The sequence below is a fragment of the Plectropomus leopardus genome, chromosome 9 (genome assembly GCF_026936395.1).
Source record: "Plectropomus leopardus strain MGB_pleo_1.0 chromosome 9, ASM2693639v1, whole genome shotgun sequence".
Classification (NCBI taxonomy): domain Eukaryota; kingdom Metazoa; phylum Chordata; class Actinopteri; order Perciformes; family Serranidae; genus Plectropomus; species Plectropomus leopardus.
In genome coordinates, this window is record NC_142184.1 from 32,591,872 (window position 1) to 32,608,279 (window position 16,408).

Genomic DNA, 16,408 nt, shown 5'->3' on the forward strand with positions numbered 1-16,408 from the left:
CGCTCTGTTTTGAAAAATATGCAAATGTCAATAAAAATGCATTAAAGAAACATACTACCAGTCGCTGACGGCTGCTATGCGAAGGGGAAGGGAGGAAGGATGAAGAGAGAGAAAGAAAGTAAAATAACTAAACAAATGAGGGAGTGGGTGGGGTGGGTGCGGGGGGGCTAAGACACCATTTGCCAGAAATAATGAAACACAGCAAAACACATAAGAGCTTGAACTGCCATTAATTTATGCACAGCTCACACGGACGAATAATGCTAATGAGTGCTGGTTGCCTCCCGATGCTGACAACTGGAGATAACTTTGGTATTCAGCTCCACCCAAACGCCTGGGGGATGGACAGATCTCGCTCGTTTTTATCGGCCTCTGTCACAACAGCAATGAAAATGTGGACAGCGACTCTGGACAGAATAACACAACGTGTCTGCTGTGTGGATTTGTTGATTGAGGCAATGTGACAGCAAGCAGCACCAAGCAGTTTGCTCCGGCTCTATCATGCATGCTGGGTTACCGGGTTACGACGGGAAAAAACAAAGATGCTTTTAATTCAGCAGGAGATTCACATAAAATGAGGCATTCAAATCACGTTCAAAATACCACTGGAGAGGCAAATAAACTATATATGTCATGCCCTGAAATAAGCATACAGAATAAATACAGATTTCCCTAATGGATCCATCATGTAAAGGTTTTTAGCAATGATCAGTGCCAAAAATGGGTTGTTAGGATCCTGATGAAAGGGGAGTAAGCCAGATCAAAAGTTTACGCTCATTTTTCAAAAATATGCACAAGTTCAAAGGGTATTCTTTGAAAATTGCAGCTTTTACAAGCAAAAGAACCCAACAGATTTGAATGTATGCGTTTGGAGGTTTATTAACAAAGAAAAAATCACCCACAGGAAATATGCTTGATTAGGATGAACATGGCATTAAAAATTGAGCAATAATCCATGCACAACAGTGCCAAGTGGGTCTTTTTATGATGGCTTCACATTTTTTAATTTCTGCATTAGAGCTGGCCAGTATATGGATGTTATATTAATATCATGATATGAGGAATCGTCTTAGATTTTGGATGTTGTAATGTTGTATGTGTTGTCTTTTCCTGGATTTAAAGGCTTTATTACAGTAAAGTGACACCAGTATAGTCACTACATCAACATTGCTGATTATTATTTACCAAAAATCTCACTGTGTAAACATCATGTGCAAGAATCCTAAAATATTGTCACGATATCGAAATCAAGGTATTTAGGCAACAACATAAACAAACAGAAACTTTGCTTTGTTTCCAGGTGGGATAGTACCTTAAAAAGCAGTTGTTTATCACCCAGACATTGCGGCTTTTCCAGGAAGGACTGTGCCTTGAAAAATGAAATGATATTTTGAGCCAAAACTTGATAGATATTTTTCAGACCATAACCATGTGGTTTTTGTGCCTAAACCTTACCACACTAACCACAGTGTTGTTGAAACTCTAAGTCCAAGATCTCACTGGAATTAATAAATTTAAGCTTAGTTTCTTTTCAGTTCAATCTGAACCTAAAAGGATCAGATATATGGGATTTTCTGCAACTTTTTAGCCACCAAATGTGGTTGCTTTATAGTGGCCCGTCACTGTACTTCAACTGGGGATAGCACCGTGAAAAGTGTTTGTTTTTTTATTGAGATATTGCTTTGTTTCCAGGTGGGATAGTGCCTTGAAAAGCTGTTGTTTTCCCAGGCAGGATGGTGTCATGAACAGCGGTTGGATTTGATAGAGACACTGCTGGGTGTCCAGCCGGAATTGTGCCTCCAAAAGAACTAAACCTACATTTTTGTGGCTAAACCTAACCGCACGTTTACCACAACATTGTAGACACGTAAAGTTTCAACATATCTGCTCATGTTAATGAACATATGTAACATATCCATGGTTTGCACAAACATACAATGTCAACATTTTTGGGGGGGATTAGATCTCATCTAAATTTAAAGTTTAATCTAAGTTGTTCTAAAACTTAAACGATCCTATGTAAGAGATTTTTAAGTATTCAACTGCAAGCAGTCAAACTCAGACCGTAGTGTGGCTTTTATGGCCAGAGATGCTAAAAAACGAGCTTTGTGCATTCATTGGGTAGTTGCGAGCTTTGATGAGATGATGGAGAGAGGGATTGATTGGGAGGCAGTGAGGTCAGGAGCTGACATGCACTACTGCATGCAGTAAGAGAGGAGTCAGAGGTGAGTAGCGGTTAGGCAGGTAGGAACAGAAGAAGCATTTCTTTTAGGTTAGACAGGAGATAAAAACAGAGAGCAGCGAAAGAGAAGACTTCTCCAACCTCACGGATCACATCTTTGCAGGAGGGTAAACAGAAGGAGAGGACATTAATGACACAAAGAGACAGAAGGAGCCAGTGGAAAAAGACGGCCGTACAAGACCCCTCCTGTTAGGTCCTCTCGGAGCGAGGGGAAGGGCTTCACCTCTCAGAGTCCACCTGATGAGGTCGCCCACTGGGTGACCTCATTTCCCACCTGCAGCCAGACAGCCGGGAAGACGACCACATGGACAAAGACAGACAGACAGACTGACTGACGCACTGAAACAAGAAAGAATAGCTTTTTTTTATACAAGAAAGAGCAACACAAGACAAAGAGACAAAGACAGTGGAGAGGGGAAAAAAAGCCACCTAAGTGGAAGACTGGCAGTAGAAGACAGAGAGCGGGTGAAAGAAACATGAAGGTGACGTTTCATTTTGGGTGCGTGTTTGAGATGGAGGGATGACGCGTGTGTCAGGGATGAGGATGGATGGGAGGTGAACGAGTGGAGAAGTGAAGGCACGGCTTTTTATAAGGAAGGCACACACGTCCTGCCGGTTCGAGATACCCCAACCCCCCTTTCAGAAATCATCACCGAACCATTTCAGACACTTTTCAGCAAACTTTAAAGCACATACAGTTAGCCTAGGAGATAGAGAAGGAAAAACACATTGAATATGCATTGAAATTAGCAGAGAGACAGAGAAGGCTTGAGAGGAAACAGCATTAGTCCCTATAAAAGCGCCTCTTTCCTGTCCTCCAGATCCACTCACCACAGGGCCCTGGATGCTTCATAGAGATAAGGGTCCTGCTCAGACACTCCGCCTTGCGTCGAAAGCAGTCGTTGGTGTAGGTTTGACCATCCTTGCCGCACACGGGCTTGTAGGTGCCATCGCACTCGATGGGGTCGCAGGAGCAGCGGGCGTTCAGCTGTTCCACCAGACACACGGCGTTGAAGAGACACTCCTCCTGACAGTCCTCTGGAAGAAGGAGACGGGAGAGAAGGAGTGAAGCGATGAGTTGTGGATTTTTTGAATTCTGCGTGGGACTATGAAGACAAACCCTTCACTTTTTTCCTTTAATTTGTCACCCATCTGTATAAACACAGATAAGGCCTTTTCTTCTGCCAATTTTGCAACAGTGTGACTGATCACCACAAAGGAGAGAGCCAAGGACAACGGAAGTACCCAGCAAGCGTAAAAAAACAACATTTCAAGCTAGCCAAAGTGTTGAACTGATTGTTCTTCCTGCTGCGCGCCACCGCGGGTCCGGCCGTGGGGAAATAAATCAGTTTTCATCCAAACAGTAATTACATGTCAGGGTGGACTGATGCCACTGGTAGCGCATGGAAAAGCTGTTCTTTTAGCAGCAGAGATTATTAAGCCTTTTTCAGGAATACATGAAACTGCTTTAACAACTCATCAGAAATGATTACATGTTTTCTAATTAGGTATTAATACAATAAGAGATCATTCTAAGAAGAGTCTAAGGGACTGTTCACAGAATATTCACAGAACATTCCCTTAGAAACACAAAATTAAAACAATCAATTTAATTACATTTATAAGTACAGGGTTTCCTCAACTTAGGGCAAGTTAAATTTAAGACTTTTTAAGACCTTTAAAGCCACTTGGGAAAAAATGTATGTGTTTTTACAGTTGCCAAAATTGAAGAACAAATGTGGACCAATATCAATTACTAAGGGATAGGAACAACTTTTCCTAATATTTACTGTAAAATGATTCTGATGTGAGAGGCATTTGATAAATCATATATTTAAAAAACAAATAAACAAAAACAAGTGTTCCCAGTTCTTTAAAAAAATCCCATTTCCCATGTCTAGACATATTCTTTTGAAATATTGATTTTAAGTATGACATTGTAATACCAATTAAGGCCTTATTTTTAGATTAATGAATGCAATGCCTTTTAATATTTTTTAAGGGTCAACAGGGTCCTATAAGTAGGAGTGTAAAAGAAGATTGGACAAATTCATTTAAAGCCAATACAAGCCTCTGCATAATTATATGGGAAGACATCATATTCTTCCTTTTGCAGTGCATGCATGGGGCCAAATATCTTTTTTTTCATTAAAATGAGAAATGCATTGTGATAATATCGTATCATGAGTTACTCCCATCCCTTGATTGCAGGTGGAAAGATACAAAAAAAACATGCAAAAAAGGACATTTTTAGTGTGTGTATAAGTTTTTGTTTATTTTGAATCTTCATTATATCATTGGTGTTTGAGGAAAAATGTTAATTTGTTGACTTCATTTTTAGAAATGCAACATTATTCATGTTTTCTGTTGAACTTAAGGTGCACTGCGAAGCTGCGAGAGTAATTTACCACTGTGGCAGAAATTATTACTTCTACCACACAAGAGACTGGATCATGAAAAAGTCAAAATATTAGGTTTCATTGAAGTACAGTGGTTTAGTTGGTTCAGGATGATATTAATTCTATTTCAGTTTAATTTTCTTACTTTTCCCTTAACTTTTATTAGAATAAGATCCCACTTAAAAACACTGTGACTGGCTGCCGTTATGTTCCTTGGTTGATGTAACCCATGACAACTGACTGGAGATCAGCTCCCATCTAACTTTAATAATAAAAGTTCCCCAATAACTTTAATAAAATTGGCGAACTCTAAACTCCAGAATTATATTTTAGGGTCAAGTTTTGGTCTAAACTATTACATTCATTACATTTTGACACGCTAAGCAGAAATCTACTACGGAAATTAACAAAAAAGAGAGAAACACTGGTAATGTAAAATGGCAAATTTGCTATTGAAGTGAGAAAATCCAATTTGAAGCAGGCCTCTGTTCTGCAGGCGCTTGCCAGGCTTCGAATTTATTTCATTCCTGATCAGTGGATCAAATTTGTACAGCAATTCAATTCCTTCTTCTCCTTTCTTTAAAAGCCTGTCATGCCACACTTAATTACATCGCTGCTGTATCTGAGTGAGAGGGCTACAAGGATGTGCAATGTCATGGTTACAAGTCGAAATGGCCATTTTCATTAGATACCAATTTGTAATTTGCTTAGGGATATGATTTCATGGATCTCTGTTTCAAATTGAATTATTCTTTCATTTGAAAAAGGCACAGCAGAAAAGGGGGGGAAAGGAAAAGCGTTCATCCACTTTCTCACACACACACACATGCAAACATAAACTCACTACTCAGCCCGGAATTTGTGCAATTTTAAGCCCTCACACTCCTCCATCAGCCTGTCAAGCCGAGCGAACGGGAGAAGCCGAGTGTGTCAAAAAAGTGTGTATCAGCCTTCATTGTTGACTGTAGCAAAGGACGTCATGCAGCGATCTATTCTTGTCTTTGGTGTTGTCAGAGGTCTCAGTACATGGGTGGGGGTCTCCGCACATCACTGCCGTAAACTAACACGGCTGCGGCTTTGGCGAGGCATCCCGCCGACAACACAGCGGGAAAATTGGATTTCCTCCGATGGCTATCAGACGTACAGTAAGAGCTGACAGCTCTTTGTTGACTAAGGCTTAAACCCCCTGTTCTAATAGCACAGATAACAGCCCTGGAGGCTCTTATCAGGCTGAAAGAGGCTACTGCTAGCATGGATACAATACAGACCCCGAGACCTCAGAGTCATTTATCTCTGTGCCATTATATACTATGGCACAGTTACAGAGTTCAATTTTAATGGTAGCTCACCTGCACCTGCTCAAATTCAAGGAGGGAAGCATGTGAACTATGTGGATGCTGATACTGAGGTTTCATGACTGTGTTTTGCTTTGTTTGATCCTTTAAAACCATCCAGACCTTTTCTGTTCAGGTGACCCATGTGATCTTATCTAATGTTATATACATTTAACACGATAGTATTCATGTAACTTTTCATAGGGGCAGGTGGAGACGTTGGTTATAACAGATTAAATCTAGGGACGATTTTGGGCTGTGCAATGTTATGTTAAGTGTTAAGCACGTTGTGGTCACAGCAAATAGATTTACAGCAACTGGAAAGAAAAGGAAAAAAACAAACAAAAACACATAATCGAAGAGTTGACTAAGGGTAGGGCATAATTTTTTTTTTTAAAAAAGTGTGACTTTTTCCTTCTTTCTTTTCAGTGTCCGAAATTAACTTTTTGACTCACCAGCCAATTTGACAGGCAGATTTTGTATTCATATCAGACCCTGTTTAACTTTTATATCTATCTTTCAGCATGCTTTCACTTATACACTTTCACTATAGCATTTAAACCTCCAAAACCCCAGACAATTGATTTGCTTTCTTTTAAAAACATATCAAAATATATTATGAGTAGCTTGGCGGGAATTTGTTTTTACTTTTAAAGCCAGTTTTTTCAGGTTTCAAAGGTTAGTTAAAGGTTAAAAGTTATTAAATTATTTGTGAGGCAAATCCCCATTGCAAAGATTTACTGATTCCCAAAAAGGTATTGACCGTAGTATTTAGTGATCCAAACTATCTTTCTGTTTACAGCTAAATACCCATTCATAAGTTGTCAGCAGAGTTGGGGGACATGAGTCACATGACTTGACTGGAGTCACACCTGAGTCATACCATTGAGTGTTTGAGACTTTCTTGATGACCAATGACAAAAGACTTGTCTTCACTTGGTATTCATGACTTGAGATGGATGACTTGAGAGGACTTGATGTTATTCCAATCAAATATTTGATTTTTCAGGATATTGAGAAGTTACATTTTGTTTCTGAAATATGACTGGGTGATTTCTAGTGTAATGTATGCAAACCTGGCAACTTACTAGGAAGTGGCAAACCAACGGAGGCCAATTAGTACACAAGGCAGCTGTCATGGAGGGGGCTGTTCCAAGATCCATGAAATATAGTGAATACAATTTGGATTCAAGGATTATATTGTTTATAAGTATGGCATTAAGCAGAGAACAGTGAGGTCTGCAGCTCAAAATCTGTGACATGACCATCATACTTTATCTGTCACTACAAACCCCACAAAGAAAGTCACATGAATGTATCTGTGTAAATAATGTATTCACTTATTGGCTGATAAGACATTAGTTAGTGAACCAACATTTGATCAAATCATCAGAAATTTGTATGGCTTGACTTGTGATTTGCTGACCTGAGAAATGACTTGACCTGTCTTGCTTAACCAGTGTCTCTATATAAAGCTAAATGATGTGTCTCCACTTATCTCCATTATACAAAAATGAAGCCTAAATACCCTGGATCCAGCCAATGCAATCTTGTGCTGGTGTAACTCAGATTAAAAAAAACCCAACCACTTAATTTAGCACTCACAGCACTGTATTATGTCTATTTCATTGCTAATATGTCCAGCTAACTTAGCGCTTAGCAGTTAGCAATGTATAGTGTTTATTGAAGTGCTAATAGTTCTCGCTAGTTTAGCGCTTAGCAGCTAGCATTGTATTGTTTATTCAAATGCTGACATGTCCGGCTAAGTTGGCGCTTAGCAGTTCGCATTGTATTGGGTTTATTCAAACGCTGATAGGAACTGCTAGCTTAGCGCTTAGCAGTTAGCACTGTAGTGTATTGCTTGAGGTGATAATAGGTCCCACTAGCTTAGCACTTAGCAGCTAGCATTGTATTGGGTTTGTACTTGCTAATCGCTACCGTTAGCTTAGTGATTAGCATTGTGATGTGTTTGAATGTGTGCTGATTAGCTGCCGTTTGCCTAGCTCAAAGTTAAGCTATGCATGAATTTGTATATATAACTGAATAGCTGCTGTTAGCTTTGCAGTAGGCCGCAATGCCATGATTCACGGCAATTAACAGTTTAAATAAAGACATTGAAACTGATTTAGTAAATCTATAACATCTCCAAGTGAATTCTTTACATTACATCCATTATTAAATTATTTAAACTTACCATAGTCTCCTGACGTTGATGTCCCGATGTTCATACACAAAAGACTTCCAACTATCAACCTACAGTCTTGTGTGCAGGCATAGTAAATTAACCTTTTTTTACTCATTTTAATTGAGCTTAATCCATTTGCTATACTGGTGATGTTATTCCTGGCCAGAGTCACAGTAGCATCTGGAGCTCCTACACCGAATTTATCATCAGCTGCAAGTTGAAAATTGATTATAAATGTGATTTTTTTTTTTTTTTTTTCACTTTTTGTGAGCTGGAAAAGTATTTGTCACTTATTTTTCAATACATTTTCAACAGAATGTTTTGGATTGATGTCAACTTTCTTAAAAAGAAACTTTTTAAAAATGTTGAAAATGTTGAAATGGATACATGCTACTAAAGGCAGTTTAAAATTGGAAATAAGATTATTTTTGAAAATTTAACATTTATAAGAATTGCACTGCACTCTTTTAATAACTTTTTGCAATATAGCACCTTGTAAGCTAAGGTAGGGAACAAAAAAGCTATTGGGAGATTTAAGTAATTGACAATGTGATGTAACCTAGCATAATGAAACATGAATTCTATTATTTTTGTTTTCTTTTTACTTTTTGTCTTTGCGATGTATATTTTTAAAATGTATTCATTAAATTAAAAGTTATATAATTATTAATTATTTAAAATTATAAAATTATTTATTGCATTGTTTGCTTTGTCCGTGTATGTATCTGTATGCATTTTTGTAATGATCGTGCATTCAATAAAAAAAAAGGTAAAAAATAATAATAATTAAAGAAAAATCTGCTTCAAGCCCATTGACTTGTCTGACCAATCCCAAGCAGCACCATTAATCTCGAGCACACCCATTGGAAATCACAGCTGTTAATCATGATGTCAAATTCCCTTTTTTCATAGCATCATAGCTGAACTACCTGAAATGACAGAAACAAATATTTGATGAATACTTTGAGTTTTTAGTATGTCCGCAAGTCCCATCTGCTAACGTGGATTGGGCGGGGTTTATGACCGATACTGCAGCCAGCCACCAAGTGGCGATCAAGATGTTTTGGCTTCACTTTGGGGAGCTGCAATGTTGTTGCAATGATCTTTATGTACTATCTATGTGCTTATATTAGTGACTTGGGACTTGTCACTGTTGTTGGTCAAACTTGAACATAAAGACTTGAGACTTGTTTGTGACATGCCAATGTTTGACTTACTCCCACCTCTGGTTTTCAGTTCACGATAAAAGCCACAAAGCTAACCGTCCTTACCCAGTCTTCTGCATCGTCCCACGTGGATCTTCCTGAGCTTGACGCCTTTCTGCATGCCCGTTGCCGTCATGGCGCACTCGCTGGGGTAGGTTTGGCCATCGCTGGCACACAGAGGCTCATTACCCAGGGGGCACGACTCCGGCAGGCCGATGATAAGGGGTCGGCGGGTGAGAGCCTCCACCCTGCACATGGTGTTCAGGCTGTTCTCGCTGTCTTTGCATGGGTCTGTGGAGACACGGCCTCTTTCATGAATATGTACCGCAGCATGGCAGGGGAACAGTATTGTTTGTGAGATAACATTTAAAAATGTGTTTATGTTAATTAGACCCTGGGGGATGGAACAAGAAAGCTTTAATCAAACATAGCTCTGTCCATCTTTTGGTCCTCTGTGGAAAAGCTAACAACAATACCTTGGCAAACCAAAAACATAGATTAAAATACAACAAGAAACGATGTGTCCACGCTTAATTGGCTCAAAACTGGAAACTGTTTAATTCCTTCCAAAGTTCATAGTTCCTGTAAGAGCTTTGTTGCCTGTTTTTAAATTGCAGTAAACAACAATAATGTTGTGTTTTTTCAGGCCAAATTATCATCTCGAGATAGGTTGAATGCATTAACTTTTTGTTTGTTAAAAGACAAGTAGAGGAGAGAAGAGGAAAGGAGAGGAGTGAAGAAGAGAAGACAAGGGGGGGAGAGAAGGAGAGGAGTGAAGGAGAAAGGAGAGGATTGAAGGAGAGAGAAGAAAAGACAGAGAGGAGAGAAGGGTTAAGGAGGAGTGAATGAGAGAAGAAGAGAAGACAAGGAGAGAAGAGAAGAGAAGAGAAAAAGGAGGAGACTTAGAATGGGAAGAGGAGGCATGATCCTCCATCACTGCCGCTCCACAGATATTATCAGTGGCCGAGCAGCTGAGAGCAGCTCAGAGTGGGACCTTGGATGTGAAGGGGAGACAAGGAAATGGATAAAGAGACGGACGGTTTGATTTGCTCCCTGGCACCTCCCTCCTTCCAGGGGAGCGTCGGCCTGGCACACTCGGCCGTATCAGTCCGTGATCATAATGGAATTGGTTTGTGGATGTGTAGGACGGGGCGGGTGTTACTCCTTGAAACAGGAGCCCAAGCTTTATCCTGCCCGCCACGCTTTCAGCATGTGGGAAGACAAAGGATTTATGTAGTGCTGTGACATATCAAATCACTGCCAAGCTACCGGCGAGTCATTCAAAACACACCGAGGATGAAACACCCTATCATCAGGAAAAGGAGTACAGAGGAATAGAAAGAGAATAAGGGGAGATGGTTTCCAAAGACCTCTGGCTGGGATACAAAGAGCAACAATGTGGGGACATAAACAGGGACAGAGTGCTTTGGCTGCAGAGGGCCGGGAGGCGGAGTGACCACGGCCAGCTCTGGCCAGGCCTCAGATTGTTTTCTATCAGCACAATGCAAAGGCTTGCAGAGACTAGCAACCGAGCGAGCAGGGGGTTTATCGTAATGCACGCGGCGTCTCTGCATAACGCAGTGCTTCACCCGCCAGCCACACCATTATCTGAGAGAAAGACCATTACCTCCCATTAACTGAGAAGAACAGCTTCCAGGATCCATGCTTTCCTCTAGCTGAGCAAGGAGGGTAATTACAAAAAGAATGGCCTGTTTGCTGCAAAAACGAGCAGCTTGGATAAATCAACTGCATTTGTTTGGCCAGGGCTGCACTGAAAAATCGGACAAGCTCATATTAAATCTAAGGACCCAATTGCCCTAAAAAATGCTAAAATTTAGTTATATGTAGGCTATTTAATATTGTGAAGATTGACTTAAAAAGTTTAAAGTTTAATCAAATCAATCTTACTAAGTTTTAGTGACTTCAGTAAACTAAGTTGTCTGTGCTATCTGTATTCTGCTGGCTGCAAAATACACTGTTAAATTTGACAAGCTAAATTTTACTTTAAAAGAGATGGACTGCCTTGAAAATTTGAGTAAATTTAACTCTTAATCTTAGTTTATGTTTACTTTAAATCTAATTGTAAAAGTGTTTTGTAATATTTTTAACTGTTGCAACTTTAAATTACAAATTTAATTAAATCAATCTTAAAAAGTTTTAGTAACTTTAGTAAACCAAGTTTACTGTGCTCTGTTGGCCGTAAACTACACTGTAAAATTTGACAAGTTGATTTTACTTACATTTGAGTAAATACAACGATTAATCTTAATTTAGGTTACTTTACGTCTAATTGTTAAGTTTACTTAATAATTTGTTATACTTTTACTTAATTTTGTGAAGTTGTTGCAATTTAAAGTTTTCTGACATTTTCAAAGTTTTAGCAACTTCAGTAAATCATAGTCCCATGCTATATATCTGTATTCTGCTGGCTGCAAACTAGTTAATCAAATTTGTATTTTCTTAAACATGTAAAAAAAAAAAAACAAAAAAAAAAAACAGAGCTTGCAGATCACCTAAATTCATTATCAGCAAAATCATTTTTGTGATGATCAAGTTAAGTTTTGAAGTTGCAAACACTTAGAAAGAACAAGGTAATTTCATTTGACATTTTTAAGTTGCAACAGCTTTACAAAATTAAGGAACTGCCACTAAATTGTAAATTTAACATTAAGATATAAAGTAAACATAAATATGTGTCAAATATATGGTTATATTTATTTTTCTTTTCCAAGGCAATCAGTTTCCAAGATTATTTTAAGTAAGATCAACTTGTCAGATTTTATAGTGAAGTCATATATATATAGTCAAATTCTTGACATGTTAAGAAAACAAGAACTCACAGACCTCCTAATTTCATCATTGGCTATATACACTTTGTTACGATCAAGTTAAATCTGATTAACTTGGTTTACTGGATTAAACTTAGAGAGATTAATTCAAATAAACCTGTCTTTTTTAAGTTGCAACAACTTAACAACATTAAGTAAACAGAACTACATTTTAAGTAAGCTCAACAATCAGATATAAAGTAGATATACCTTAAGACTAAAAGTTAAATTTGCTGACATTTTTCAAGGCAATCGGTTTCCTAGAAAAACAAAGTAATTTCACTTGTCACTTTGAAGGTGCAACAACTTCACAAAATTAAGTAAATATAACTAAATTTCAAGTAAACTTAATACTTAGATAAAAAGTGAAGATAAATTAAGATTTGCAGTTATGGTTACTTTTGTTTTTCAGGGTTATCGGTTTCTAAGATTATTTTAAGTAAGATCAACTTGTCAGATTTTACAGTGTAGCGACTTGAAATAGCTAAGGCTTTAGACGAAATGGCTGCAGGAAGATTTAGAGGGCCATCAGGTGCTGACTGGTTCCCTGAGCCTCCGCTCTCTCTAGGGAGGACAGGGCAACTCAGGTCACTTTGGCCGACTCGGGCTGGATTTATACGACCAACCTTCCGCCGGCAGACCTGCACATCCATCTCTCTTTCCCCCGCCACCCTTCTCGGTCTCCTGCAAGCTCCCGCTGCTAAGAGACAGAGCTTGTGTCTGCCTTTCTTTCCCTCCATCTGGCTCAAAACAAACAAAATAAACCTCAAAGTTGAGCGCCTTGGGAGTAAACAACTATCGCCTGATGATAACAAGGATGAGCGCAAAAGCCGGGCCTGACGAAAACGACAGCTCTGAAGACCTACTTAGAGAAAACAACAATTCACACCGCAGGAGTACCTGCGTGAGAGCTATGCAACCTGAATGAAAAATGAGAATTAGCAGAGGCGTGCCGTAAGTAAGTGGGGTTTGTGAAGGAGGAACAACAAAAGCCAGAGGTAGTAAACAGAGCGGAGAGAGGAAAAGAGGAGAAGAAAAAGTAGAGGAGAAACAAAAGCAGTAATTCGAGTCATTTATCAAGCAAAAATGTCAGAAAAATAGGCTGATATCAGCAACTCAAAAGTGACTTTTTTGCCTTTCTCTTGCATATACAGTATCATTGTTAATCTAATAAATTGTCAGACTTATTTAAAGATGGCATCTTGGGCTGTGAGAAACTGCAATGCACACTTCTCATCTTTTTTTTCTGGACACAAATGAATTAATCAATAAAAAGAATCCTAAAGTAAATATGAGGAGGGAGCTCACCGCAGTGCCCCTGGTATTGCACCCGTATGTTCTTCTGGTTTTTGCAGGCGTGCTGATGGAGCTCACACTCGTTGCGGTAGTCCTTTCCGTCGCTGCCGCACACCGTCTTCTCGAGCTTGCCCTCACAGCCCAGAGGGCACATGCATTTAGCAGACAAGCCGTCTGACGACTGGATGCAGGTGCTGCCATAACTGCAGGTCACCTCGGTGCAGGGGTCCTTCAGAGCTGTAGGTCGGGACAGACAAGAAAAGAGGGGTTAGTCAAAGGCAAGCAATAAGTGCCAAAAATTGCAGTTCCTCAAATGGCCACTTGAGGCTGGCTCCAAGAGGGAGTCAGTCCCATTAGACCCCCATAGATTCTAACAAAACAAAAAAGTTTAAACTTTACAGCAGAAATAAACATGTGTACAACCTGGTACAAAACAGTTTGGTGTGTTATTAAGGTTTAAAGTTCTGCATAACTTTAAGCTAATATTGGTTTGGTAATGTAACCTTAAAGTAGCTCTAGATTAACAGAGCAGAGGTGCACATGTAACTGTCGCTATTTCAGTGTGTTTTCAGTTTATGAAACTTCGTTGTAACACTTGGTCATCTAATAAAGTCTTGTTCAGCATTTGGTTGTACTAAAAGACCCTCTATGAAATTGGATGTTAAGTTTTTGTCTGAGAATATTTTGTTAAAATGGTTACCATTATCACAGGTATCATAACTGTAAATAAAGTGCAATAATGAGTCCTAAAACCTTTAAAAGAGTCAGCACTTCAGCACTCTAAGACTCTGAGTCAATGAGTTTTTGGTTAGACGCCTTAAATAAGGTCTGTGGTTAACATGGTTACCCCAAGCTTAAGAGACTTTTATATTTTGTTCATTTTTTGACATAAAATATGTCAATTAATACCCCACTCATAAATTTTCAAGCCTTTACGTGTTTTAAAATAGGAGTGTCGCTAACAAGCGGCTACATGAGACTACAGAGCATCATCATGCTGAACGCTGCCTTACAGCTTTGTTATGGTGGTGAGGATGAAGTCATGTGACCATGCTGTAGTTCGTTTTGTAGTCTAACGTAAGCTTTTTATGTGTGGTAACTGCATTTATGATTCAATTTTAAAAGCTGTGTTCATTTATGAAGATTATATTGTTGAAAAAAATGTGTAAGTATCATAAACGCTTGTTTGCCACAGGGGTAATTTTCTGCAATAATTCAAAATCCAATGTAAAAATCCCAACAGCCTTTTATTAAAAGAACCCTCGCAATATAAACTTGCATGTTGGTAAAACTGCCACCCCTGCAGCACTCCTCGCTCGCACTAACCAAGCTAGCAGCTAGCGTTAGGGTTCTGGCTCCAAAAATCCAAGATGGCAATAGCCAAAATGCCAATTGTGGCTTCAAATCAGAAGTCCAAAAACCAATGAGATACATTACAGTGGCTACATTCTTTATCTAAACATTTGCTATTTATCTGCATTTATATGTTCAAAGCATAGCAGTTCTCACACTGTCAACAGCTGTACTCCGGTACACTCGCTGCTACTGTACACTGAGTGCATCATAGATGACAGGCCACCTCATTTAAGTGGCTGCTTATGCACTTTTGGAAGCCAGGCGCAGTTGTTCTGGGTTTGAAGAAGTACTTGACACCCCTGGGTAAAGACAGCACCGCCACAGCTGTCTGCTCGTACAAACAAGTTGCGTTTCATTTCGCAGCACAGCACGAATTGATTCAGGAGCTTTGCATTCACAACACATTCTGTATTGCTATGCTCGAGCATGCTTTAATCGCTATGGCTGAAAAGCGACCCTCGGAATATTTACCTTTCCACAAATGAGACTGAGAGAGAGAGAGAAAGAGGAGGGACAAGAGCGGGGAGAGGTATCCCCCCCCCCCCGAGGACTTTGTTTCCACTCTAATTAAACAGCGCGCCACTTGTTGCTGAGTGACTCATTCCGATGATAGGACAGGGTGCAACTTTTAATTTCGCCCGCGTTCGCCACTGATGGGGGCGCCTTTCTTGGGTTTCATACGCTCGACAAAAGGCGGGCATCAGATTACAATCGCTGTCATCTCACTGCATGATACATATTTATGACTGTCATGGACAAACATGCTCTCCCATGAGAGAGAAGCAGAGCGTCGGCAGCCCTCTCATTTCCTAAGCCTGCCACTTTTAGAATAAATATTTACACATGTCTGATATTATCCCCTCTTTTGTTACAACCAACATGGATTTAATTTAAAGGGGGAGTGCATATATTGAATCATAAATTCTTTCCTTCGCATTTTGTTTCGGTTTGTCTTCCGCCCCTCCAGAAGAAAAGACAACAAAGGCGCCTGTTTCGGGTTTTTCTTTTCTTTTTGAAAATCCGTTACCGTGCTTCAGGATGGAATGGCACTGGCTTGTTAATAAGAGACTGGGATGTCTGCAGAGATATATTATGGATGTGTAAGGAGACAGGAGTGCTACGAGGAGTGCTCCTGATCAAAGGATACCCCCCCACCTCGCCTTCCTCATCTTCATGACACATTTTCTCCTCCCTTTCTTTTTCCGCTCCCTCCTGTCAAGTCCTTTTTGAGGTTCGGTGCGTGAGACTCGTTAACGAACACTTTCTTTTATTCATTTTATATTTGTGCTGTGTTGCAGCCGGAACTGACTCCAGGCCTAATTTATGACACCTCAAAAGTAACTTCAAAATCAAGTACTAGATTACAGCTCCAGCTAAGGGAGAGTGACGGAAAATGGCTTACTGCAGGAATGTTCAACTTGCTTTGCTTGAGGACCACTTATGCAAAATGACAGGATGCCAGGGGCCAGTTGCAGCAGCCCCACTCATGTTTCTAGGCTCTTAAGACACCTCTGGGGATTTCAGAACATTTCTAGGATTTTAGTACATTCCTATGATTTAAGG

At 39.6% G+C, this 16,408-nt stretch overlaps 1 protein-coding gene across 17 annotated transcripts in view; it reads right to left on the minus strand.

Annotated features, from left to right (window-relative positions):
* The window catches only part of agrn (agrin), a 355,349-nt gene that overhangs the window by 111,919 nt on the left and 227,022 nt on the right, over positions 1 to 16,408 (minus strand). For all 17 annotated transcript variants that reach the window (XM_088082543.1, XM_088082551.1, XM_088082544.1 and 14 more), the window contains 3 exons: positions 13,502 to 13,726; positions 9,432 to 9,656; positions 3,074 to 3,280 (listed from right to left, as the gene is read on the minus strand). In XM_088082543.1, coding sequence (XP_087938669.1) covers positions 3,074 to 3,280; positions 9,432 to 9,656; positions 13,502 to 13,726 — 657 coding nt within the window. The remainder of the gene's footprint in view (positions 1 to 3,073; positions 3,281 to 9,431; positions 9,657 to 13,501; positions 13,727 to 16,408) is intronic.